General features: G+C 46.7%; 1 protein-coding gene across 2 annotated transcripts in view; it reads right to left on the reverse strand.

Moving 5' to 3' along the window:
- Positions 1-27,775, reverse strand: part of LOC117903532 (high affinity cGMP-specific 3',5'-cyclic phosphodiesterase 9A) — a 36,829-nt gene that overhangs the window by 3,146 nt on the left and 5,908 nt on the right. For both annotated transcript variants that reach the window (XM_034815711.1, XM_034815712.1), the window contains exons 2-4: positions 12,016-12,341; positions 7,218-7,369; positions 7,052-7,159 (exon numbers count right to left, since the gene is read on the reverse strand). In XM_034815711.1, the coding sequence (XP_034671602.1) occupies positions 7,052-7,159; positions 7,218-7,369; positions 12,016-12,341 (586 nt within the window). The remainder of the gene's footprint in view (positions 1-7,051; positions 7,160-7,217; positions 7,370-12,015; positions 12,342-27,775) is intronic.

The following is a 27,775-nucleotide window of genomic DNA, read 5'->3' on the forward strand; positions in this document are numbered from 1 at the left end:
TTTAAAGTGCAAATAGAGCGTCTGTCGCATTGGCAAATATTTATTTTTATTTTTATTTGTATTTTTTTGCTGATAGAATTTCGCTTGAAATTGATTAGAAAATTGCGTGCACATCAATAACTAAACATTGTCTGGCATTTTGCTCGCTAAAATGTGTTGGGAAAATGTGCTCGTGATGTGCACAAGGGACTTCCAGTTGAAAGACTGGAAACAGTTTAAGGAATGCATCCAATAAATGAAAAGCAGAAGGAAAGCTTTCGTAGAGCAACGAATTTTAATTGGGTTCCAATAAGCGACAAATGTCAGCATCAACAATTCGGAATTTCCATTCGGAAATCCGAGTCGAATCCCAAATACCATTTCCCATTGCAGTGGGTCACCCACATTGCACCCACAGCCAAAGCCACAGCCACACCCACTCGCCCACACACCGTACAGACATTCGGGATTTTGGCATATTCCTGGCATGCTCCGACTGACACAACTGTGGCGCCTAGTAATGGCGTTCAATTAATTAATATCTGCTGCAGCCACCATGAAATGGTGGGGTGGGATTAGGCGTCACAGTCTGCCGTGTGCCGTGTGCTCCATGTCTGCACTTCAAATTGGGATTTAAGGGATAACAAAGCAAATTGTAAATGGAGGCAAGAGCCATGCCATGCCGTCCATTGATTGGCAATGTCGGGGATTACAACAATATGATGATTACACTGCACTGCTTGAATGGAGAGACTGCATGCACTGCTTGAATGGAGAGACTGCATGCACTGCTTCGGCTCACTTGTGGCTTGGCTTGGTACAGGAATTAGTGGATAGTTCTGGAATTATTGTATTTGTATACAAAAGGAAAATCGAAATCATGGAACAGTTATTGGAGCATCTAATGCAGTGATTATTCATCTCCAGTTTGCTCTTTCTACTCATGTATTCCCTCCCTTCCGCCTAACCCTGATGATGCTGATGATGATGATGAATTGTGGCAAAGGGGGAATTTCTCAACGAGAAATGAGCAAAAGTTGAGCGTTGGCCAAAAAACGGCAACTATTATGCGCTAATTATGACTAAATAATGGCATGAAAAGCGTCGGGCGTCGAGTGCCAGCTCCATCTCCAGTCTCCAGCTCCAGTCTCCACTCGCTTTGATGATTTATTTTTGGCTTGAGCTCTGCAGCAGCTGGTTTTAAGTTTTACTCTTTATTCTCCACCCATCCACCCCATACAGGAAGCCACCCTTTATAAGCAGCAGCTGTGCCTCGCTTCGGTGGTTTGTCTGCGGAATTTTGATTGAATTTTTCCTGTTGTTGTGGCTTTTCTTGTAACCAAAACTGAACTTCCTTGATTGGGCATTCAACGATAAGTAATACAAGTGGGGAAGTCAAACGCATATCACTCTCACAGTGCTTTGATTTACTTGGGGCTACCAGCAACCATCGGCAGGTGGCACTGGGCATGTTCTGCCGAGGAATATGTTTATGTAGATATGTATGTAGATATGTAGATACATATGTACATATGTAGACATGTAATCAATCTTCTCTATTGCATTTATTTCTTTAAATCTTAATTAAAGCTGCCATTTCAATAAATATATGTACATTTAATCACTTAATTTCCGTTGCATTGTAATAAATATGTAACAAATATGTTAATGCATAGGATGTACATATGTATGTACATACATAATTGCATGTAAGAGCGACATAGGTGTTGAAATGATGCACTGACTATGTACCGTAAATATCATAAAATGCTTTCAAAGATTGCCTACCTGCTCTCATATCGTGGCTGGCCAAAGGGTATACAGAACCCAGAGCCGCCTCGCCACGCTCTCTCCCGCCCACCGTTCTCGGTTCGTGCTTCCCTCGTCTCAAAGCTAAGTGAATGTAAACTTGACTCGCTCTCTCTTTCTAGCTAAAAACAAACCTAATCGCACTGAGCTTTGCTCTCAATCACACCTCGACATGTGTGCGTGTGTGTGTGCGTGCGAGTCGCTGTTGAAGGGCGACGAAAAGCGTCTGAGATGTTCCGTTAATTTGGACGGAGCTTGAACGTGTGAAGGAGGGAGATGGCCAAAGTGGGTGAGATGATTAATTGATTGCACGTGGGCCTGTCGGTAATCATTGTTCGCGCCGCCAGTGAGTGCGCGAGTGAGAGGGCAGCATCTGCGTAGCTCTTCGCTTAACCCATCAATGGCCGCATTTAGTACAGGAAATGTGTGACTGCAGATCGAAAATGCTTTGAAATTATTAAAGAAAAATCGCAGGAACTGCTCGAGCGGCCCTCGCTGCTATGGCATTGCCCAGGAGGCGAATGTCAGGGCAACGTTATCTGGCGGCTTATCGCCGACGCGTCGGTTGCTGCGCGACGCACAGCAGGGGAGGAGCGAGCGAGTAGCAGGCAGCAGGCAGCGGCAGTACTCATAAGCCGCTCAAGCTCAACGCAAGTGAAGATGAAGCTGAAGCTGAAGCTGCCGCGGAGCAACTGCACATGGACGTGGCTGCTGGGAGGATTGCTGCTCCTGCTGGGGCTGCACTGGCACTCTGCCCTCGGCGAGGAGGAGCATGAGGGGTTGCTGCTCGAGATGGACTCGGACGCGGACTCGGACTGCCAGCAGCAGATGAAGGACGATATGGATAGCTCGGAGTCGGCCTGCGAGAACTTTCACGAGTACGCGTGCGGCAATTGGTACCCGAACAGCTCGCAGCGCGCCTTTGGGGCCCACGACATGCGCAGCCAGTGGGCGGCGGTGCACAAGCAGCGCCTGGTGCGGCACTTCAGCCAGGTGTCGCCGAGCGCGGAGCCGGACCAGCTGGCTACCTTCTACGGCAACTGCATGTCCGGGCAGCAGAGTGTGCGTGTCTACACGGAGGCCTTGCAGCGCAGGACCTACTGGCCGCTGCTCAGCAACGACTCGGCCACCTTCGACTGGGTGGCGGCGTCGGCGGGGCTGCGTCGTTTCGGGGCGCAGGGCTTGTGGCGGCTGAAGGTGCAGCCCAACTGGCAGGCGGCAGACCAGAGCATCTTCTACCTGCTGCCCCCCTCCTTCGAGATGCTCGGCTCCAGCCCCATCTCTGAGTTCCTCTACCAGCGCTATCTCAAGAGCCTGCTGCTGGAGCTGGGGCTGCGGGTGCGCCGCGCCTCCGCCCTGGCCGCGCAGCTGGTGGAGTTCGAGCAGAGTCTGCGGCAGCTGCTGCCCCTGCACGTGGAGCAGACGCTGGTGCTGCGCGAGCCCCAGGCGCTCGGCCAGCTGGAGCAGCAGCTGCCACAGCTGCAGCTGCGGCGCTACTTCGATCTCCTGCTGCAGGGCCTGCCCTCAGGCGCCACCGAGAAGCTGCTGGTGGTGGCCGACCTGGAGTACCTGAGCCGCCTGCAGCGCCTGCTGCAGCGCCCAGACAGCGTGGATCCCCTGGTGCTCTCCACCTGGCTGCTCCTCAAGCTGCCCGCCTACATTGAGCTGCACCAGTACGACGAGGATCCGCTGAAGGTGCGGCAGCGCCACTGCCTCGAGCGGCTCAGCATTCTGATGCCCCGCCAGCTCTCGCAGCTGTTGGTCCGCCTCTCGCTCGGGGACGATCCCGCGGCGTACGAGGGGCAGGTGGTGCGCGCCCAGCGGCTGTTCAGCCGCCTCCAGACGCAGTTTGAGCGCCAGCTGAACGAGACGGACGTGTTCGAGGCGGACCCCAGCACCCAGACGCTGGCCATACAGAAGCTGCGCAACATGCGCCTGATCCTGCCCCAAATAGAGGCGGAGGCTCCCGGCTCCCAGCCGCTGAGCGGCAACTATGACGAGAACCTGCTGCAGTTGTCCCAGAGTCGGGCTCTGGCCGAGTTTCGGCTGGTGGTCGACTGCCAGGAGAAGAGCTGCGATGGCGCCCAGCCTGCGGATCGCAACAGCCTGAACCCGCTCTCCGTCAACGCCTACTATCGGCTGAAGCAGAACGCCGTTGTGCTGCCACTGGGGCTGCTCACCGCCCCGTCGCTGGAGCGCTGCACCGATGCACCGATGGATCAGACGGCACGATTGTCCGGCAGCATGGGCTCCATCCTGGGCCACGAGATGGTGCACGCCCTGGACTATGATGGCATCAACTACGATGCCAGCGGACAGCTGAGCAACGGCCAGTGGCCACCGCGGGCCATCATACGGTTCGGGCTGCGCGCCGCCTGCTACCTGGGCACCCGCTACAGCAACGCCACCCTCACCATCAACGAGAACATTGCGGACAGCGAGGGACTGCGTCTGGCCTTTGAGGCCTACCGCCACCAGCGCACGCACCGAGGCGTCGCCGATCCCCGGGGCCTGAAGACCTTCTTTGTGGCCTTTGCCCAGAACTGGTGCGGCAGTGCCCCGTCCTCGAGGGGTGCTGGTGCCGGGCAGCATGCGGCGCACGCGGAGCGCGTCAACAATGTGCTGGGCAACTTTCCCGAGTTCCTCGAGATTTTCCAGTGCAAGGCCGGCAGTCAGATGAGTCCCCCAGACAAGTGTCGCATTTGGTGAGGAGGCGCACAAAGGGCATCCATCGGTGACTTTTTAAACGAATATTTCCCATTTGTTTGTGCATTAATAAATGTGTCAGCGGAGTGCTCAGCGGTGACTGTATGCCAATCGTTGAGGATTCTTTACAAGTACCAAAATGCCTTCTTCGAAACCCAAAACATAATTAATCGAAATGGAAGCTCGGCCACTCCCTTGGCACCCCTTGGGCAGACCTTCAGACATGCAATGCGGTGAGCGAATAGATAACAAATGTTGGGTGACAGCATCCTTGCTGAATGTTTGTCAATTTCTTGCTACTAATCAGGTAATGAATGAATGCATTTGCCATTCAAGTTGATTATTAGTGGAAGAAATTGCCAAGTGCCAAGTGCCGTGTGCCAAACTGCCAAAATGCCAAAATGCCGGAATGCCAAGTGAAATGTAATCAAATGTTTTAGTTATTTGCTTGGCAATGACAGTGACAGCAATATTCAACAATAATTCAGTCACAAAAGTGACTATAAGGAGGTGGAGGAGTGGCCCATTCGTGCCATCTAATGCTCTGCCTAATAATAATCGCAATGACAACTGACAGCAAATTGTTGACAAAGGGAAGGGCAACAGCGGCAGCATCTGCCATATATATGTACATATATATAGACTCTATATGTAGACGATATGTTCTGCGACAAGTTTTGCCATCAGAAACTCCCCAAAGTATGCAATGGTTTATGCACGCAAACTTGCCGGCAAAACTGCCTTCGAGCAAGCAGTGGAATGTCAGCTAGGCAAGCAGCATGTAGAGGGTGTAGAGAGAAAGAGAGAGAGCAAGTCTACCCTTGCAAGCGTACATATCCTTTTCCTTGCTGATTGCGCTGTGGCCTGATGATGCTGCTCGTCCTCTTTTTTCTCCTCTTTACTCGGATGATGATGATGATGTGGCCACTGACACAGCCGCTTTACCACACTTCTCTGCCAGCCGTCAAAGTCGACGCAGGCAGTAGAGAAAGTAGGAGATGAAAGCATTTTACCGGCTAATCCACTTAATTAGTGTTCGTGGAATATTTTCCAATATAAAATGCATGCAATGAATGCAACAACAAAAAAACAAAACAAAAAGAAAAAAAAACAAGCAAGAAAAATGCAAATAAATGAAATTGCGAGAAAAACCGCAGCAGAACAAACAAAAAAGGGGAAAAAAACGTCAAACAACGAACGTAAAGGATACAGCAGACAGTGTACCGAAGCGTGGGATACCCTGGCAGAGAGAACTTGCTGCTGGTAGCAGGAAAAATGCTCCGAATGCTGTTTATGCTTATTGAGAAATGGTGTCAAGAGTCGCAGCTGGCAAGCGGGACAAACTGTTGTGCCAGGCATTAAGGAGTGCTAAAAGTGCGCAAGGTCAGGCAGGCTGGCAGGCAGGGGGCGGCGTGCGGCGGCGGTTGAGCGCGGAAAATGCTTCGCTAGGCCAACGCATAGTCTTATTATATTAACGGATAATCTGCGGCAAAGCACAAAACTTTGTTAGCACAACTTTCCCTCTCTGCCTTCACCCTCTCTGAGTCTGCTTCAACCTCAAACTGTTCATTAGTTAATCGATAAATTGGTATTTAAATTAAGTCGATTTTGTTTGATTAAATGGAATATTTGTGCATCAAATTAGCGAAATAAAAGGATGCCATACTGCCATTGATGGGGGAGTGAGGATGAGTGAAGGATGTTCCTTGGAAATTATTATTGGAATATGTCACGATTAATTCCGCTGTTGAACAGCAAATCTTTGACCATTTTCTGGCACTCGTATTCCTACCAATTCCTTGCTAATAATTGTATTAAATTTCGTTTAACTTCTTTTACTCTTTTGGCAACGCCAATTAAATGTTTCCGATTGTCTGCGTCTTAGTGGCGCTTAACTCCTTTATGAATTATCCCGCGATGCAGCCACAATGCACTCCAACATCAATCCGATGGAAAACCATCTGATTTTCGTGCCTTGCCATTTGGAATTGTCGGACTGTGTCGGACTGGCCGAGGGGCCAAAATGAAGTTATAGGCAAGCTGAGCGCCCGGATTATGTCCTGTCCGGGCCAATTACAACTTAATCTTCATTTGCAGCCCCACAACGTTGCAACGTGCAACCAACAGGAGCCACACCAACAAGGACATCCTGCAGCTACTTATTTTCATTTTATTTTATAGTTAATTCTTTTTTTGTTGCTGTAAGTACCAAATCGATACGTTTCGCAGTCGTGCCTTGGCATGGATTGCAGACAGCCAGCAAAGGGAGGGACAGTGGGCGTGAAAGGACAGTCGCCTGGGGGCATGGGGAATGGGGCAGCCATAGGTGTTGCACGGTGTGCAGCTGTACAGCTGTGTGCTGTGTGCAACTGTTAATTACCACGGCAATCGGGGCAAGCCCCGTTTAATGCAATGCCATTTGGTACGTGACGTGCATAAAGTGGCCGCAGCCAAGTTGGCAATTAATTGCACCACGGACACCCACCGTCCGCCACTCGCATGAGCCCCCTAAATCCTCAAAGAAAATACACACTTTAAAGGGGGGAACTACACTCACTTGAAGGTGTCGCGGCTGAAGTTCTTGAAGATGTTGCACTCGGGATGCTCCAGCAAACGGAATGCTATCGAACAGTGATGATTCTCCAGCGGTGAGATGTCGTTATATCTGCATTGGGGGGGATTGCAATTAGCTTGGATTTGGCTCGAGCATTGGCTGTACTCACCTGAGTGCCAGCTCTGTGCGGGCATTGATCTGATAGATGTTGTTGTAGCCAGGATGGTCGAGGTCGTGGCAAATGCAGGACACCAGCAGTATGAGACACTCGAGATCGCCCAAGCGGCTCAGCAGATTCGCTTGCCGTGTAATGGCGTACATCTGCAATGAAATGTTTTTGTTGGAGAGAATATACAAATAATTATCAAGTAATCATCATCCAATCATAGCTAATGTTTGCCTCAATTATCCGTTCATTTATCTTTAAGCCAGCAATTAACGCTTGCCAGTTTAACATTGAGACCTTTTGCCATCGAGCAGGTGCTACCTTCATTTACCCCACGCTGCACTGTGGCCGGCCCCCTGGAGCCCTCTGCCTGTATCGGATTCTATCGTCTGCTGTTGTCGCGCCTCACCTTGCCACGAGGCGAACTTAATTTGTCTGGTGCGAAACCTTTGCAATTACCCTCAGAGGGACTGCCATCCGCTGTGCAGCAGCCAGCAGCCGGCAGCCAGTGGGCAAGCAGTGCAGGCAGGCAGGCGACAGTGTGGCTTGGCAGGCTGCAAGTGTTTGTCTGTGTCTGTGTCTGTGGCAGCAAAATCGTTTGCTGCAAATGAAGATGACTTTGCCGGCGATAGAGTGCGAGCCCTTAAGGAATTTCAACAGCGTTCCATTGAAGCTTCTTCGAAAATACAAAAGCAGCGTAAAGTTTGCTTTGCGCTTTGCTGCGCCCCAAACTTGCACTGCTTCAAAGGGCGGAGGATTTGGGGAGGGACGTCTTTGAGGGCTTCTTTGGGGGGTTTAGTCGTAAAAGTTTGTTGCAAAACTTTTGCCGCCGTTGCGTTTACTTTGGCATTAAGTGCGAATGGGCAGGGGGCTGGCTGTTGGGTGCTAGAAATTTATGCAAATGCAAATGCTGTTTGCGTTTCGAATTTCGCAAGTTTATCTAAATTCATTGTCAACAAAACAGACAAGCAGCCAGACAGCCGGGCCCATCGACAGAGCCAACGAACGAGCCCAGCCCCAGTCCCAGTCCCAGTCCCAGCCCTAGTCCCAGCACCAGCCATTCCAACCACGCACCAACGCACAGTCAACCACCCATCCACCCACTCAAACCTCCCAACCAAATTCCCCCTGGTGAGCGATGCATTTTCTGCTCGTTGGGAAAGTTTGCAGCGGACAAAAATACTCCAAGGAAATCAACGGCAGCGTTGGATGGAAAAGTGCAGCCAATGGAAATTAGTCAAAGTGTTTGGTCACGCCCCTCCTCCTGCCCCGCCCCGCCACAGCAGTTCCATGAGGGGATGGTGTATCTGTTCAATAATTTAAATTTACGGTTTTCTGCGTGTTCTTGGCCTTAATGCTCAATTTTTGTTCGTCTGTTTGTGGCAGCAAAAAAAAAAAAAGAAGAGAACAAAAAAGAGCCGCTTAACGGCTTGACTGTCATGTCCTGTGAGAGCTGCTCCTCTCTCCTCTGACTTTTCACACACACAACGCAATCCAGTATACACTCAGACAGTCAGAGACATGTACATATGTATATAGAGACATGACCCACCGCCGCCTATGCAAATGGACGCCCATTGAATTGTAAAATACGCACCAACGCATATGGATGGCGGATATTTGGCCCCAATTCCGTGTGGGACATGCGGGGAAAGACAACGAAAAAGTGAGCGGGAGCACTGGCAGGTGGATGTCAAAATGCAAGCATTTTACAATCGATTTATGGCAGGCAGGCGGACGGCAGTCGGACGGGCAGCATATTCGATTCCATTTCCAAAAGGAATCTGCTAAATGGATGACTTTCATTTTTTTACTCGACAAAAATGTGTAATATTTCAGGCACCCACACAGAGATATTCGTATATATTGTGACACATATATTGGGTTTGGCTGGCTGGTTGGATTTTTCATTGGAATTTCTTAATAGCATTTTACAGGCTACACTTACTACGAAATGAAATGCAACCGCATTTCGATTGCATGTCTCTTGTTTTTGTTTTATTTTGTTGTGTCATTGCAACTGCTGGCCGATTAAGTCAATCAGAACTATGGATGGGAACTAGCCAAATGTCGCAAGCTGTAGCCCTGAGAGTGGTGGCACTTAATTGCTGCAATTAGAGCTGGTGACTGCTGGGATACAGGTAAAGGACTTGAACTAAAATGTTGCCCAAAGAGGGTGATTTTTGTATTTTCAATCTGAATGTTACATGAATCATAAGGGCATAGCTCTTACCTAACAGAAGATCAATTAAATGCCTTTTAGTTCAATATCCTCACGGAATCTGCGCTGCAATTTAAACCAAAGTTGAACTGATATATTGATTGTAGATACTAAAATATTCCTCTTACTTTGGCAGAGTAATTTTTCTATTTTTAAGTTGGCAATTAATTGCTAAATAATAGAAGAAATATTTCTTTTCCATATCTATTCATTCTTTGCTGGATTTTACATCATTTATTGGGAGCATTTCTTGAGAAAGAGCCCAGCCGTGCACCTTTTGTTTGATTTCAAAAGTGTAAATATGCCCAGAGTTGCCACACACTCATCTTGTGTTGTGTGGCTTCAATCGAAACTCTTTTGAGTGGACTTTTTAGGTAGTTTTTCCGTAAAGTGTTGCCATGTTTTCGCTCTCAAGTTCGTCTGTTCGTTTGCTGCAACTTTTGCTGCATGGCTGTGAGGATTTCTTCTCCCTCTTCCCTCACTGTCCACTAAAGGGACTGATTTTTGCGCTGCAGCCATAAAAATATTGCACAGCGATGACGTGGACACTGATGACGCTAACGCTGACGACGCAGACGATGGCGATGACAATAACAAAATGGCCGTGCCAACAATGAGGGCGGTCGCTCTCCCTGACTTTCTGCTGGTTGCTTGTTCGTGTGTGTGTATGTGTGTGAGTGTGTGTTGTGTGTGGCATGGTCATGTTTTGTCTAGCACATAATGCGGTTTACGGGCAGGGCAACATATTTCCCAGCAGCAGCGGCGCGGCAATGGCAGAAACAACAACGGGAATCATAATGCAATTGTCATTTGGATGCTGCTGCTGCTGCTCCTGTTGATGCTGCTGCTGCTGTTGTTGTTGTTGCAAATGTTCTGGCTGTGGGCAACCGTGCGTATACTTAATGCTCTGACTCTGTTGTCTCTCGGTGTCTCTCTCTTTCGCTCTCATGCTCTCTGTGCCACATTGTTAATTTCAACTTTCATTTTGCCATTGTTGCAGCACACCTCCACCTCCACCTCCACCCCCCTCTCCAGCCCACTACCCACATTTGACTCTTTCAGCAGTGAGTCGCAAGTCCTTGCCGCCCGTTTCCATTTCCATTCCCATTCCAACGCCAGTCTATCCCTGACCCCTTTTACTTTTGTTGCCAGCAAAAATAATTTATTAAAGTTTTCATTTTGTGTGTGTGTGTGTGTGCTGTGCATTTGTGTCTTTGTTTTAGCTGCTCCTCAGCAACGTGTTCGTGAGGAACAGTGAAGCCAGGACTAAGTGCACTTGCAATTGCAGCCATGAAATGATTTAAAATCATTTCGGTTTTCAGCTTCTGCTTCAGCTTAAGTCCCGAGCTAAGGCCGCATATTAAAGTGCGGAATAAAACAAGGAACTAATATTTAATGCAGTGCGAGCAACCAGACTCGCTGCAGAAGCAAATGCCACATAAATGACTGTCACTGCCAGACACCCTTTACTCCGCAGAGCGCGACTAAACTTTAAGCGAAGATTTTGACGCAAGTCTTAGGTCTTTGGCTTTGTTTCTGTTTTATTTGGTTGTTTGTCTGGCAAAGCTCGCTTTTTTTCCATTCCTGCCCAAAATTTGGGTTAAAGAATGTTTTTTGTTTGGTTTTTGTGTGTTTTTTGCTTTGTTTTACGTTGGCCCTTGAGCAGCCAAGTGGGTCGCTGGTCTAAGTGCTGCCAGCAGAGTGGGGGACTGCTGCTGCTGCTGTTGGATTTCGGGGCAGTTACCCGTCTTTCCATCGCTTTTTTGTGTCTCTATTTTTTGTGTATGTTTTCCTTTTTTTTGACCATTTTGCAGCAGACCCAAACCGACGCCGAAAGTGTTGCTATTTAAAGTGAGGCAAAAAATTCTGGGTCTTCTTCTTTGGGTCTCCTCTGGCTGTGGCACTGTCTTTGGCTCTCTCTCTGCCTCTCTCTCTCTCTCTCTATCTCTTTGGTATCGTGGGCGCTATCTTGGCAGCTAAAAATAGGCCGCACACACACATAGACACATATGTTGTAGCTCCAACTGTAGCTGTATCTCTGTTTCTGGTTTCTGTGCTCGCTTGTAAGGATTGCCCTTAGGCGCTTTCGTTTATTTTTGCATTGCATACAACGTGGAGTGTCTGTGTGTGCGTTTGTGTGTGTGTGTGTGTGTGTGTAGTACGTTATGATATGGCAATATGACTACGAGTAGTAACGGGCTATATATGCATGTAAATTCCCACATTATATCGATTGCAAGCTAACCATTCGCTCTGGGATTCTCGCATTCACTTCTCCCTTTTCCATTCACATTTACATTCCCTATAAGCTTGCTGTTCGCTGTGAATAGTTTGCATATATGTGTGTGTGCTGTATGCTATTAATATAATGCGACATGAATCATCTTTGCGGCTGGCCAACAAGGGAGTTGCAACGGGAGTGTCTCGCGCCATTAAAGCAACTTCCAGCATGCCGCACAGATACAAAAAAGAACCCAGAAGAATGTGCAAAATGCTGGCAAATGCAGAGCATGTTAAATCTCAAATGTTTTAAAAACAAAAGCTGAACGCAAAGTGCACATGTGATCTGATTACACTCACCATTTGGGCCACGCAGAAGCAGTGACGAAAATTATGAAACGGCACCTCGTTGTAGTGCTTGTAGACTTCGTAGAGCCACTCGCGCAGCGTCTCTGCCGGAATGCTGAACTTCTCGATGAATCCCAGCTCGATGAACATTGTCTGCATTAGATGGATGACATCCGCATCGCCCCATTCGTACGAGTCGAAGGCGGGCAGCCTGAGGGCGGCCTTCACCTCTTCCGAGAAATTGGTATCACAAATTTCCAGGAAGCGACGCTTCACCTCCTGATGCTTTGGTAGACTGCTTTTACGATGCGGAGGACCCAATGGCCGTTTGGAGAGACCTTTAAGGGAGAGAGGGAGCCAGCAGAGAGTGTGTGTGAGAATAGATTTTTTAGCAATGATTTTGTGCTGTATCTGTAGCTGCGTCTGTAGCTCTTGTCATCGTTGTTTCGGTCGTTCAGGCAATAAATAAATCGTCAAAATTTAAACAGGAAATACAGCTTGAAAGTCTCTCAGCATCTGAGTGGGATGGAGACCGTGGCACCACAACCAAATCAAAATCCACTGAAATATAACGGAAATATATTGGCCGACTCTAAACCGGTGGCACAGCTCTGCTCTTCCTCTCGGAACTTCCTTCCTCTCACGCTGGCACTGTCATTGCCACTCGCAGGGACACGGACAGGGACAGGGACACGGCCACGGACTGGAACTGGGACTGGGACATCCTTGCGATTTGTTTTGTTTTTTCTATGGCAGAGCCATAGGCGGGAAATTAAATTTTGAATCGTTGGCACGCTCCAATGGATAAAAATGAAAACAGACAGACCAAACCAAACCCGAGACCTCCCTCGGGCTAACGTACCTGAATCCTGCACGAAATGATTCAAAGTTTTGCCAAACGGAAGCTGCCCCCCGAAAACAAAAAACATCAAAAAACACAGAAACCAACTGGGCGACAGGTGTGCTTGAATTTGCCCGATTTGTGTCCCGACTAAAGCTCAAAGCAGCAAACTAATTCGACGCACAAATGATTGGAAATTCGCTCAAGATGAAACTTGAATTGCCTGTCAACCAGTCCGTGTATCCTTCGCTGTAATTAGTGGGAGCAAAAGGATGTGGATGTGGATTCGACACGCTTCTCCATTGCAAGACCACTTCAATTACCCACTAGAAAGTGCCATACAGATGCATCAATCATCTACGAACAACCATTAAAAGTTCTTTGACAAAACTGCAAATTAATTGCAGTCCCAGAAGGGAGAGATATCCTGACAGCTGCAGCTGCACCTGAACACCCCATCTGCGGACTGTAAACCACTTCGGAACTGATTGAGAACTGTGGCGTATCAATTTATGGATAACGTGGCATGAGGCTACGGAAATGATTCTTTGGCAAAAATAGCAGCCGAAAGGGTAGAGCCAAAGGCCACACAAATGCCGCCTTTTTTGTGTGGCTCCCAATTTGAGGGACACATCCTGGCCTCAGTGAACACAACATCCTGCCTGGGACTACTTTTGTCTCGAGACTATCTCATCAAGTGCAGGGGGAAGATTTGATTGTAATGAGAGGAGGTGTCCTGCACCTCTGCCTCCCCCACACTTGTCTCTGCCACTATTCAGAGGCTGGTCTCATCCACAGACACAATTTGCCACATGGAAAGCGGTGCCACTCTTCGAAATTTGATTAAAACGCTTCCCTTTGAAGTACAGTGCTACCTACACACACACACACACACACACACACACACACACACAGAGATACACACACATAGCCATAGTCAGACTCGCTTTCTCTGCTGCTGCCTGCCACCCACATGTGTGCCGCTGTCGGCAGCTGCAAGCCAAACACTTTGCGGGCCGTGGTTATAATTAATTTACTGCCACTTACAATTTTTAATTAAGCCGTCGCGCGTTTCAGATATGTTCAACTACACATATACGCAGACACATACACAGAGAGAGAGAGAGAGAGAGACAGAGAGTGGATGGGTAGGTGGCTCGGTGTGTGGGGTATTCATTATTAACAGACAGATTGATTTACAATGAGCCTTGGCCTTGCGATGAATTGGCTGGACAACACCTGCAATGGGGCATTAGATGGCATAAGCGAATCGAATGGCAGCTGAGCCAGAGAGCCAGAGTGAGAGTGAGCGTCTGAGTGTGACAGCGAAAGTGATTGGCGATTTGTATGGCAAAGCCAATCAGGTAATTGGAATTATGGCTTGTCGGCATCGTGCAGCAAAGCTGCGTCAGCAGCAGCAGATGCCATCAGCATTTGAGTTTGTTTAAATATTAAAATTAATAAACTTAAAGGGCCCGAAATCAATTATATTTTCAGGCGAAACGCTGCACGAAAGCGCCAAAGTATTCAGCTATAGATCAAGTTTGGCTGAGCTAATTTCCACAGTTTTAAAGTGCAAATCTTGATGGGTGCCTGCAACGTCTCTTCAATGCTTTTACATCGGAATTGTATTCAGTTTTTATGCTTGCACTCAATGTTGAATTGAATTACAATTTTTCGATATCCGGGCGGGCATCCGCCATCTCTCAGCTCTTCGCGCCTCGCTCCTCGCTCCCACAGATGACAGCTTGATCGATGAGTTCTGCCAAAGACTTATCCCCCCGCTTGCCGGAAGAGCGCCTGTCTTTCAGTGATGCAACTCTGATGCATCGGATGGCGAAATACATTTGAAAATGTCATTCGATTTTCTTCATGTGTGGCATTTCATCCGTTCCCTTTTTGTTGCCTCAAAACGCCACGACGATGACGACGATGACGACAGTCGCAGATGCAAAAAATTGTCTGTCAATTATGTTGCGGTTGCATTTCCTTTGCTTCCGGTAGATGGTACAGAAAGAGAAGTGGAATGGCAGCAGCAAATCGATGATTGATTGCAAAATTGCATATGAAAACCGACAAAAATTGATGCTTGCCACAGGACCCAGCACACAGGACCACAGAGTAGCCCCACCTTTCGTTGGCAGAGGACCACAGCTCAAGGATGACACACAAATTTTGCAGTTGATTAGCAATCAAAGTAATCGTGTGGCTGGCTGGGCCTAGGGTTGCCAATTTCGTAGACAAAAAGGCAACCACAAAACTGAAGAGGCGCCTGGACATATTTCTCAATATTTTGCCTGTGTGTGTGTGTGTGTGTGTGTGGAGACGAGCTGCAAATATTGCAAACTGAAAACGAGTTGCAGGTGTGGCACACCTCATAGATACCGCTGCATCCACACAGATCTCCCACACCCCAAGCACCAGCTTCAGCTCCATCTTCCAGTCCACCTCTGGACGGCCATTTATCAGACTGGACAAGTTTGTGCCTGCGGACTGCTGGGACCGCCATCTGCCATGTGCCCAGGAAGGGGTTGGGGTGGGGCAACGGACATGTTGCATGCAGTTTGGTCAAGTGACGCACATTCTCATGGCCAATAATTCAATTGTTTTTCCTTCGCTCCGCAAAGCACAAAAGTTTACTGCACTCTTTGGCTGCTCTTTTGTTTTCTTAGGCACAAAAGTTTTCCCATGGCTCACACTTTGTTTTCTTCTTGGCATTGGCTGAGGCAAATTGAATGGAATTTTATGGCAAACATTAACCACAAACTGCCACAGAGAATAGAGTGGAAAGTGTGGAGTCTTGAGTGTTGGAGTGTAGAGTGTAGAATGCAGAGTGTAGTAGCGGCAGGCAGATCTTTCAGCTCAGCGCAGATGGAAGAAAGTGCACCAAAAAATACACAGAATGACGGGGGAAAATATGTTATAAATATTCAATTTGATAAGGCACCAAGAAACTGGCATAATAGCTGTAATTTTCAAACTGAATAGCCCACTCTTTGTGCCCCTTTCTGGGGCCGTTAATCGTCTTGAAGGCAACAAGTGGTTGAGTATTACTCACCCTCCCGAGATTCATATCAAACTAGTTAGGCATTTGCCGTTGAATTCCGAATGTTTGGCCATAAATTCAACTCGGAAATGGTATGGTCAAGGGGGGATGGAATGCCTACAAGGAGGCGCTTCTATAAATCAATGCGACCCACGGGGACAGCCCTCGGACTTGACCATTAATTATGCAACTGTATGGTGGGGTGGGAGCATAATTTCACGCCTAGCAATATGCAATAAAATATGAGAGGCAACGCAATTTCACATACAACAAAAAAAGGGCAAACAAGTAACAAAAAAAGGGGCAAACAGAGGCACGCGGATGTTGATTATGGTCGCATTATGTGTACAAGCTGTCGTATCAAATGTTCTTTTTTTTTTTGTGTTTTTGTTGTTGTGCGGTTGCTGCTTTTTCCTTTTCGTTGTCCTGTCCCAGTGTCCTTTGGCCCCCCTTTCGTGCTGCTGCTTAGCCTAATGACCCCCGTTGCGTTGTCTAATTAATTAATGGATTGTAATTAATTATTTAACACCATGTTTTCTCTTTGCTATTCCTCTCTCGCGCTGCTGTCGCTGTCGCTGTTTGCCTGCTGCCTGCTGCTCTGGAGCAGTGGGCGGAGTGTAGGCGTGTGTCCTCTCCTCTGTACGTGTTTTGCAAGACTCATTTTTATAGCGGCAGTCCCTGGTACTCTGAGGGACTGAGAAGGAGCCCTGAGTGGGAGCAGGAGCCCGCATTCAATATGCACGTTAAACACACACAACAAATGACAAATTTTGGCCACAATGCGACACGTCGACAGTGCAGGACACAAGATTAGCACAAAGCTGCAAATAAAAAGTGGGAGCGCTTCAACGGCAGAGATTAATGACGAGCGTCTACTCCCTCCCACTCTCGAGTGTGAAATAATTAACGAAAAAAGGCTCAGGCCACGAAGTGGAAGTGCATAACTAAAGGCAACTAAATGTGTGCATATTTCATTTGTCGATTCAACTGTAAGCCATAATCGATCCATCTATAATCCTCTTTAATCTGTCTTTCACTTAAATGGCTCATCTGATCCCCATTCGAATTTAAACGCTTCTCAATTGACCCAATAAATTGCCAGCAATCAAGCAATCCTTTTGCCCTGCCATCTTCTAGCCAGTTTCTAGCCTGCGCTGCCCTGCCCTTTCCTTGGGTTGCTTCCATTTTATGGTCAGCGTATCCCTTGCCCTTTTTGCTGTCGCCTTGCCCTGCCTTGACCTGACCCCTTGTCACCCATTTAATCTGCCATACAAAATTTTTAATTGACCTCCGTTGACGTGTAATTAATATCTGATGTTGGTGTTGTTGTTGGTTCTGCCTCTGCCGCTCGCTTGTTACTGTGTTCCCCACAATCCGATGATCCCAATAAATGCCAACACAGCCCAAGCCAAGCAACCAACCCACCAATGTCCCTCATCATCGTCATCGTCAGCGCCCTCGTGATGGCTCCCTGCCTGGCACCCTGGCTCACTGGCTCCCTGGCTCTTTGGCTCCCCTGGAATGGGTTTGAATTTGTTGACCCTTGGCTATTTATACATCGCATTTGAATTTGTATTTATTTATTTTGTATTTGTGTTTTTTTGTGCCCCGCCATGCATGGCTCTCCCTCTCCCATTTTTTGTGTGTGCGTTTCGGGTCTTATGTGGCGTGTTGGCGGGTGGCGGGGCGAGGGATTTGGTTTGCGTGCCATCGGCCTTTGGGGCTTTTGCCGGCAGGCACATAAGCAGCGTTTGTCACATTACGCATACGCCACGTGGAGCGTTGCATGCGATTCCAGCGGTGACAGCAGCACTTGCACCTCAAATGAATGCAACTTTCACGGTGATTTAAAGTGCAGCATGAAGCACAAGTAACAGTCGGGGGTGCCAGCTCTGGCACACGCACACAGCTAAGCCAGCTGAGGTCCAAACCGATGGACGAGTGTCCCGCAGTAGGCGCAGCTGAATCAAACATGGGAGAGTAGAGTAAAATCGAGGGTGCTTGGTGGGAGGCAAAAAAAAAGGAGAAAACGAATCAACCAACAGCGATTGGCAATTTCATTCTGCCTCTATGTCGAAGTCCTAGCCCCTTCCAACCCTCTACCATACATCTCTCCTCCCTGTACCTGGCTTCCTGTGCGTTTTGCGGCTGCTCCTAATTGAAACTTGTCTTTGGCCCACAATACCCATTCCCATGACCCATAAGCTGTCCAACCATTTGCCCCGTGTACATAAATACATACATATATACACGTACAGTACATACCTATGTATATATCTCCGTCTATGTACACTGATTTATTTGCAGCAAAAGAGCAAAACATCGCAACGCATTCGATTTGGAATTAGTGTGGCAGGAGGGCTCAGGGGCACTTCTCGTGAGGGATTTTCATGCGGTTTTTCGATTGATTTGGCAGCGCCTAAAATATGTTTTCCATTTCCACAACTTTTGCCAGCTGTTTGCTGCTTTCTGCTCTTGCCTTCTAGCAGCCAGCACTCTGACTCTCCCTCCCTCTCTCCCTCACGCCCTCTGATGCTCGACTCTCTTCGCTGATTCCATGGTTACTCCTCTCGAGGAGCAGAATATTTTGTAATTTAAATGTTCCCTGAAGCCTGCTCCTCCCACGCTGCCGCTGCCATTCCTGATTCGCTTTCGTTTTTGACTTTTCGTAAATATTCAATTGACTTGTGTCAATGTGCTCTTTCGTGGGCTAATACATTTTACATGTAGTTGTCATTATTTACTTTTCGGCTCACAGAAACACACACACATACACACACCCACACACACACATGCAGCGGGGAAGCAGGCCAAGGACTGCCTGGGACAATGGGATTGAGACTGAGCTTAAGACTGAGATGCTCTGTGCTCTGTGCCCTCTCCATCAAGTTCATGATGAAGTGCATTAAAACTGATTAAATTCTGCCTGTACGGTGGTGGCAGGCAGGAAACGACTGTCAGTGCCGTATGCGGACAAACACTGATTGATATGTGCACCCACTCACACAGGGCAGACCCTGCTCCCACACTCTTCCTTTGTGCCTTTAGCTTGTTTTATACATTTAGTGGGATTAAACGCTTTGTGCTTGAGTTTAAATGAGTTTAGTGCCACATCCAGGCAGGCAGGCAGTCGGCCAGCAGGCCAGCATTGCCCTTTATGGGTGTCTCCTTGCTGCCAAATTAAAAGCTTGGCAAAAAGGCAGTTGTCGAGGCTCCACACTGGCAAACGCCTCAGCCTGGCATACCCAAAGGACAAATCATACTCATGAGGCACTTTTATGCTTCATTTTAATTCTAATAATTTAACGAAGTGTTTCCTTTGCTGCCACTGAGTAGATACTGCTGGCAACTCCTGGAAAATATCTTCTGGCATTGATGAAGACGTTTAGGCCTCTGCACCCAGCTCACTTACACTTCGAGGCATTTTTGTGGGTAATCAAATTGAATGCACAAATGAAATGTATGACGGGCCGTACATGAGGTGGGAAGACAGCTGAGGGGGAGGTCTGGGGGGAGGGCAACCCAATTTAATTGCTTCAACTGTCAATAAATGAATTATGTGCGGTACACGGGCCAGGGGCCAGTGCCATGGCAGACTGTTGCGCCACACTCAAGATTTTGACAGCTGTCAAAACTTCGCTACCCTAGTGTCAGCCCCGGTCCCCGCTCCCCGCTCCTCGCTGCCCACCCTGCCTGCAGCTTCAATTGTTTTATTAAATATATTTTTGTTCCCCCGGAGGCCATTCAATTGTGTGGCGGCATTTATGGCATTCGCAGCGTGACACAAGAAATTAGCGAACATTTTTTCCCCTACAACACACGCGAGGAGGCAATAGCTGATGTAATGGAAAAGGGGAGGGGCTAGCCTGGGGAATAGGCCTCATTGTCAGCGTCTTGTCCTTAGCCTTGGCTCAGGCTCGTCTCGTCTGCTCATCAAAGTCAATTTTCGTGTTGATTTTTGCTTATTTGCGCATCTAAATGGATTTTTATCGCAATGTTTTGCAATGTCCTTCCGGCAGCAATCAATACACACACAAACACACACACACACACATATGAGCTTCGTGTGTGCAGCATTATTATTATTATTTGTGGGCCCCAAACTTATGTCTATTTGTTGGCTCGTTGGCTGTAATTTGTGTGCCCAAACGAGAGGCAGACCCAGACACAGAGACTGACTGCTGCTAAATCCTTCGTCAGCAGTTAATGAAAAAAGACAACCGAAGGAGGAGCTAGAACGTGTACATATCTGTGGATAGCTAGACATAGAACGGATACAGCCAGTGATTGCCAGTTCAGTTCAGTAATTGCCATAGAAAACGTGTAGAGGGTGAGACAAAGAAGAAGGGGTTTCACTTTCGTGCCACGAATCTGAGCAACAAATGGATGTGAATAAAATGTGGAAAATATGAACGATATGTCCATGACATACGTACGATATATTCGCGAACTGTCAGGCTTAAAGCTGTTGACTTGCAGCATATTCCATCCGTGAATTTGGTTCACGCGTTTCTCCCCACAGCCGATGATGGTCTTACGGACATTTGCATATGGCTGCCTGCCTCTACCTTAGTGTATGTTGGTGTGTGTGTGTGTGTGTGTTTGTGTATATGGTAATTGGCAACGTATTGACTTGCCTGCAGGCGACTTGCCCCAGCTAGCAGTAAATTAAAAAAAAAGAATAAAATGAAAAAAAAAAACATAAGCCACGAAGGAGAACGAGCTTGGGTTTTTCACATCTCTGTTGCTGGCACATATATAAATTGGAAAAAAACGTACAATACACACAGACAAACAAAAGCACACATACATGCACACACATCTACATATATATGTATGTATATAGGTACCGCCGCTGGCACAAATACCTGCAAAGAGTCAACAGCAAAAAATCAGAGCACAAAATAAAATTTGATTTCTCATCGTTTTTCGCTCGCTTTTTGCCCCTGCGGTTATTTGCTGCTTGGTTCCCCCCGCCTCCGCCCACTCCCATTCCCTCCGCCTCTTACCAACTTAAACTTGGAATTTCCAACTGTTTATGCGAATATGATTAACATTAGAAGCCGCACAAAACAAAGGGGCAAGGGGTGGACTCCACTCCGTCCAATTAAGCAACTTTACAAATGAAATGAAAGCCAAGAAAATGTCATCTCAGCGCTCGTATTTCAACGTATTTCAGGAAGGAGCTTCTGCCCTGATTTGTACTTTTAGGGTGCACGTGCCATTGGGTGAAACTCATGACTCATGTTGACTGTCCCTTTTTTTGGCACATTTTTGGGTTTTTGTGTGTGATTTTGTCTTCTTTTTGTGATGGAAAGCTAATCAAATAGATCACTGGGGAAGTACGAAAGAGAAACGATCTAAAATCGGGGGTATATTAGTGAAATTGAGAGTGGAATATGCTTAATTTGTTTGCGAATTTAAGCCATGGATTGTAGTAAAAGGAATGTGGGGAAACCTTAAGGAATGCTCCAGCACATATTTTCTATATTCTCTATTGTTTCTAATATTTATGCGAATATTGTGTGGATAAATGAATTGGAGACTGTCATCTGGCTGTCATCCTTGGGTTCTCTCTCTCTCTATTCCTTCCCTCGGGTTATTTCTTTACTCCAATTAAGGTTTCTTCTCTGCCTCTTCGCTCTTCAGCCACTGACACTGACACTGAATCTGAATGTGAATGTGAATCTCTGTTCTGTTTTTGATTTGTCTTTTCGTTTTGTGTATTTGTCGCATTGTCCTTTGTGTAGATAAGTGATGGCACTATTTGAATCTTTATTTTTCTTGCTGTTATTTACCATTTCTATCTCTTTTTTTCTCTCTACTGCATCTGTGTGTATGCCTTTAACTGGTTTCCTTTTGTCTCACCCACTCAGGTGGTCTCTTTTTTCCAATAAAGCTCTCTGGCCAGAGAACTGTCTTCAAATGGTGCTGCCATTGAATGGTGCTTCTTCCTTCCTACTTTTCTACTTTCCCACTCCTTTTGCTATTGTCTGCCCCTCTGTCTCTGCCCCTCTGTCTCTGCCCCTCTGTCTCTGCCACCTTTATCTATTAAATCTTCTTGCTGTACCTCTTGCCACTTCTGCATCTGGCTTGAATAATTTGCGGAGCCATTCGCCGTGCGGGACGCCATCCAATTTGCTGTCCGCGACAGCTGCGAGCCGCGTTCATGTTGTCGGCGGGGCCACGCTGCTGAGGTGCTGTATTTACCCAGAGCTTTTAATTAATATACTAAAACGATTTTATTGGCTGCGAGACCAGACGAGACGAGCCGAGACGCGGAGTGGTGCAGGTCGCGCGAGCGAGCAAAATTGAAATTCAAAACCATTCGCGGCCACAGGATGAGACTGAGGCTGAGGCTGAAGCTGCGGAGTCCTACCCTGAAACCGCAAACAATTTTTGCCGTTGACATCTTCAAAGTGTCTAACGGTAACTGCGTTTGGGGTCTCGCTCGTGTATGCCTGGGACCCGAGACAAAAGGTAAAAAGGCAAATGGGAAGTGGGAAATGGGAAATGGCAAAAACTGGCAATTGGCAGCTGCCGGAAAAGTTTCATCGCAAAAATATGCAAATTTGCACTTGCCCCCTGCTCACATCCCAGCCCCACCGCCTAATCCATTTCCCTTTTGATTGATATCAATGTAAGAATTCTTGTCAGCAAATGCTTTCGTTTCGTTTTTTGCTTTATCCTTTTTTTTTTTTTTTTTTTTTCTGTGCTTGGGGTGTGGCTGTGTCCTGCAAAAATATGAATGGAATGGAATGCAATCGTCGTGTGCTTTTAATTATTTACATTTGCCTAGGCAACTACGGAGGGTGGGGCGGGGAAACTGGGGAAACCCAGATGAAAAATTTCAACTTTTATTGCGGCTTTGCTTTATTGCTTCTGCCGCTGCCACTGCCGCTGTCGCTGCTTAGCTTTCATTTTATATGTTTTAGATTTCCTTCTTTTTTTTGTGTATATTCCATTTCCCATTCACCTGTGGCCTGTGGCAAGGTGGCAAGACTCGAGCAGCGACGATTCGTTGCCAGGACATCCCCACAGACTGGTAATTAAAATAAAATGCCACACAAAAAGAAAAAAAAATGCACAGCACCGCAAAGTGGACCATCCACATGCTGGGAAGACAGCAGATCTTCGGGCGCGTTCCATTTTGATGAGAAAACCCACAAGAAACACGGGGAAAAAACACGTCCACCTGTACGTATTTGTGGTTGAATAATAAATATATATTTAGTTAGTTTTGAATCGACTCTGAGGCGACTCCGAAACGCCTGACTTTAAGCTTCAAAGTGTCCCAGAAAAATATGACCCAAAATATCTTTATTTCCATCTCGTTGTTGTTTGTTTTTTTGTGTTTTCTGTTTTGTTTGCTGCTTCATCTTACGGCTTACGTATGTGTCCGGGAGTATCGGGCGTGTCCTGGTCCCTGAACGTGACTACATGTCAAATATTTTAGTCCAAACATACACATGGGGCGAATCAGGGGGAGGCTTTATGTAGTTGCACATTAAATTGGTATAAAATAAACAACACAAATAAATTACAGCAGCAGCAACAATACATCAGACATCATACAAAACACGAGTGTGTGTGTGTGTGTGTGTGTGTGTGTGTGGATGTGTGTTTATGAATAAAACAAAAAGCAGAAAAAACATACAAAAAAAACGAAATGATAATAAATAAAATTGTTGGCGTATGAGCCATGAGAAATGTGGCAGGTGAGCGGCGGAGCTGGAGGATGGAGCTGGAAAAAGAATCCCAAGGATGACACAGCACCCTCTCGGAGGCAGGAATATGCTGAGTGTATGTGTGTTTGTGTGCATGGCAGAGAAGTGTGTGCACATAACATAAATACTCACTTTACGCATATTATGGCCAACAAAAATATTAAAAATAACTGACATTTTGGGGGCCTCTACCCGCCCCGCGCACTGCCCACCAATCGATTGCTCAGCGAGAGGATACTCGGCAGGAGCTCTGCCCCCTCAACAGGTGAAATATGTAAATAAATGTAAACTTTTAGCGCTGGCCAAGAGCATGAAATAATTGTGTAATAAATAAATACAAAATTAAATGTTCGATGATATAAATTCATTTAAAAAACTATTTGTCCATCCAAATATGTTTCCATTTTTTATCTGGGTTGCGTTTTAAAATATAAATTAAAGGGATTACAACAACAAAAGGGATCAACATAACAAATTTAAACATTGCAGCATAGAAAAAAACAAACATAAATAAGCGCTGATAAAACGCTGATGGTTTGATAAATTACAGATTGGTAGAACCTTTTAGAAAATACAAGAAAAATGATTAACTTAAAGGGAAACTTATCGTAGCAGCTGCAGGATGTAGGATCGCAAATGTGTGGGTTATTGCAGCAAATTATGCAACTGAAACTGCCACTGTAATGGTGAATTTTTGTTGCGAAACATGTCAAATATAAACATGGAAACATGATTATGATGAAATAAAAGTGAAATTGCAAGCAAAACCCAAAACCAGGAACCAGGAACCAGAACCATCAGCAGCGGCAGCAGCAGCAGAAACGCTATTGAAACTGTCATTAAAAGTGAAATTGACTTTGAGAGTAGTATAATTAAAACACACACACACGCACACATGTTTCTACTAAAATTCAGTGCGGAGCAGACCAGACCTGACTGCGAGACTGTGGCGGAAGAGTGACAAAACTTTTAATTGCTCTTTAAATATGAAATTGCGCACTAATCTAGCGAAAATCTCCACAGCTACATCTATGTACATCCCCTACATCCACATCAACTAAATCATTTGAATGAAAAGTGAGCACTTTAGTTGGGGGAAAACACAAGCCAGCTGTGTGTGTGTGTGTTTGTGTGTGTGGCAAGCATTTAGTTGCAACTAAATGATAGAGCAAAACGAAGTTACGTTGTCCGGCTCGAAGTGGAGAGGCGTCAGAGTTGCCATCACAGGCAAAAGGAAGCTCCTGTTGCACAAAGGACAAGACGTTAGCTAGAATTAATGCAAAAACTGTGCTTGCTGCAGGTTGTCCAGTTCCAGGTGCAAAATTCCTGCTCCAGAAATTCTATCTGAAAATTGGCATACTCGGCTTTTACTTGGAAAATTATGGACCAGAATGGGATGTTGCTCAACCTGTTCCTGTTTTGGCAAAGCCTTGCCCCAAATGCTGCTTGCCACTGCTTTATAGGTATCTTTTCTTACAGAACTCAGCCTCAGTGGGTTTGTCGGAGAAAGTTTCCTCATTTTTCACAAGTGATTCGACTGAAATTCCTGTTTGTCAAAAGTCAAACAATTCCTCATTTTTAGGCACAAAGAATTATATCGTTCTCCTTGTCTGCCTGCCTCTCTCTCTCTTTGGGCTTTTCTCTCCCTCTTTAGCTGTAGCTTTTCTCTGCGCTGAAAGGATACTTTGTTGTTGGCTGTGTCAAGTTTTAGAGCTTGAAGCGCACAAAGACCCTTGATTTTACCACTATGTGGGTGGTGTGTGTGTGGGTGTGTGGGTGTACATATATGTAGGCGTATATGTGCTCTAGTTTTTCCTGTCATATTTGTTGTCTTTTGTTCCATTTTTCTTGTGCTGCTTGTGGCTGACGTCGCAGCCGCCGAAATTCCCACGCTTGCCCTCTTAAGTATGCAACACTTTATTGCTCATTAAAACGATTGCTTATACAAGGGCACACATACACACACACAAACCACATATGCTGCTATGCTTGCATATGTATTCATTTGACACGCTCGCCCTTAAGTGGGTCAAAGAAACAGAAACAGAAACCAAAGCAAACGGAAACGGAAACCGCCGAGCCCAGGCCCAGAACGGGCACCAGAGTGCAGCCTCAGGTCCTGGTACTTCACTTTGTAGCCAAAGAACTTCGATTTGAGAAGGAAGACAAGAGAAGGTAACATAAGATAAAAGACAGAGAGAGGGTTTGTTTCAGTCATTGTTTCATTTATCCAACATCTCCCATGCTGCCCATAGCTTCTGATTTGGCAGGGGCAATGTCTCTGCTCCTTTTGTCATGCAAAAATGTAATTAAAATATTTGGAAAATCCTTAGAAATATCCTTGATTATGTTTATTGAATCGGCAATTTGTAATTGTAATCCTGATTTGACTTCTCAAACTTTTGTTGCTGCTGCTAAACGACTTTCGATTGCACTTTGCAGCCAAATGAGATTAGAACGATTTGCTGAGCTCGAAATTGAAACAAATTGAAACATGATTGATGGCATTTAAAAAGTCAGTCAGGGGGCTGGCGGGGAGGTGTCGGTGGATTGCTTCCATTATGATATTTGCTGTCATCATCTGCCTGATTGCCTCCACACCGCCCGCTGCGGCATCTGCAAGCTTGTTACTTCCAATAATCTCATCCGACTTGTCTGTCAATCTGTCAGCAATGCTACAGCGGCGAGACAGAGACAGGAGAGAGCGAGAGAGACAGGAACAGTGTGCTAGAGCAAAGGAAGAGCAGAGCAGACGTTGGCAGAGCGTCAGAGCTAATGCGCTTAATAGACAAGTCAGACAGGAGACAGGAGACAGCGGACAGCAGAGGAGCTCCTGTCCTGTCCTGTCCTGTCCTCCAGGAGTGTCTGTCGTGTCTGTGTTCTTGCAACGTCAATGAATCGTGCAACACACACAAATAATGCAACAGAACTTCGGCATTGGCTGCCGAAAAATAAAAAACAAGAAACGACAACAAACTTTGCGTGTGTTTTTTTTTATTCGCCTTGTTCGCTGCTGTTTTTCGGGTTCTGTTTCTGTTTCCGGTCCTCGGTTCCTCTTCCCGTTCCTCTTCCTGTTCCTTTTCCGGTTGCCGCTTTCCATTCGAGTTTAGACAAGTTGTTCGCTTGTCTGCCTGCCTAAAGAGCGAGCGATGCGTATTCCCATCCCCATCCCCCCTGTGGCACTCTCTTGTCAACCCACATAACCGTGTTGCAAGTGTAGCCAGAACTTGGCTTGCAGCCAGCAGATGGCTGCTTCTGTTCTGCTTCTGCTTCTGCTGCTCCTGTCAGTGATGCCAGACAGGCAGAGATGAGCTGAGAAATATCTCCAAATATTGTTTTAAATAACCCCGAAAAAAGAGAAGAATGAACAGCATTTTGGCATTATAAATGAGAATCATCCAACGCCATAAATATTTATTTATAGCAGCTCAAGTGCAGTGCCATCTCTTGGTTTTGGTTTTCGCTTGATTTGAAGTCTACTCAAAAAGGTTTTGCTGCTAAAGTGGGTCGGGCTACGCTCTGCAGTAGGCTGAGAGATGCACTTCATGATGGTGGATACATAAAATAAAGGATCCTCCAACCCAACCGACTACCCATTAGATTCAACTCAAAAGTGCAGCCTCCTTTTTGGGGTCAGCAGACTGGCTGGCAGAAAAGAGCTGCTTGTGCTGATATCATATAACTTTTAGTTATCTTCCCGCTGCTTATTTTCGTCTGCCGCTTGACAGCGTTTTAATAAAATTCTCCAATTCCATCCCCCATCCCCCGTGTCAAGTGGAGTTTTGTGGGTACGGTACGAGTATCTGTCAGCTACAAGACACTCATTGGGGTGCATGTTGCTGATGGCTCTGTCTCGGCTGCTACTCCTCCTGCTTCATTTTTGGCCACATGCTGTGTGCACACTTTGACACGAAGTGCACTGCCAGCAGCTGCTGCAACCGCCACAAACCAAACTTTCCTGCTGCGCCACTTCACTTCCACAGCTCCACTCACCATTCACCATTCACCACTCACCTCTGTCTTCTTCTCACCCTCACCCACGCCCTCTCTCTCTCTCTCTCTTTGTGGCACCTCCTTCTACTTGTCGCTGTTTTCTTTTGAGACTTACACGACATGGCCTGGCCTGGCCTGGCCTGGAATGGCATGGCTTCCCCTCTT

The sequence above is a fragment of the Drosophila subobscura genome, chromosome A (genome assembly GCF_008121235.1).
Source record: "Drosophila subobscura isolate 14011-0131.10 chromosome A, UCBerk_Dsub_1.0, whole genome shotgun sequence".
In the NCBI taxonomy this organism is placed as follows: domain Eukaryota; kingdom Metazoa; phylum Arthropoda; class Insecta; order Diptera; family Drosophilidae; genus Drosophila; species Drosophila subobscura.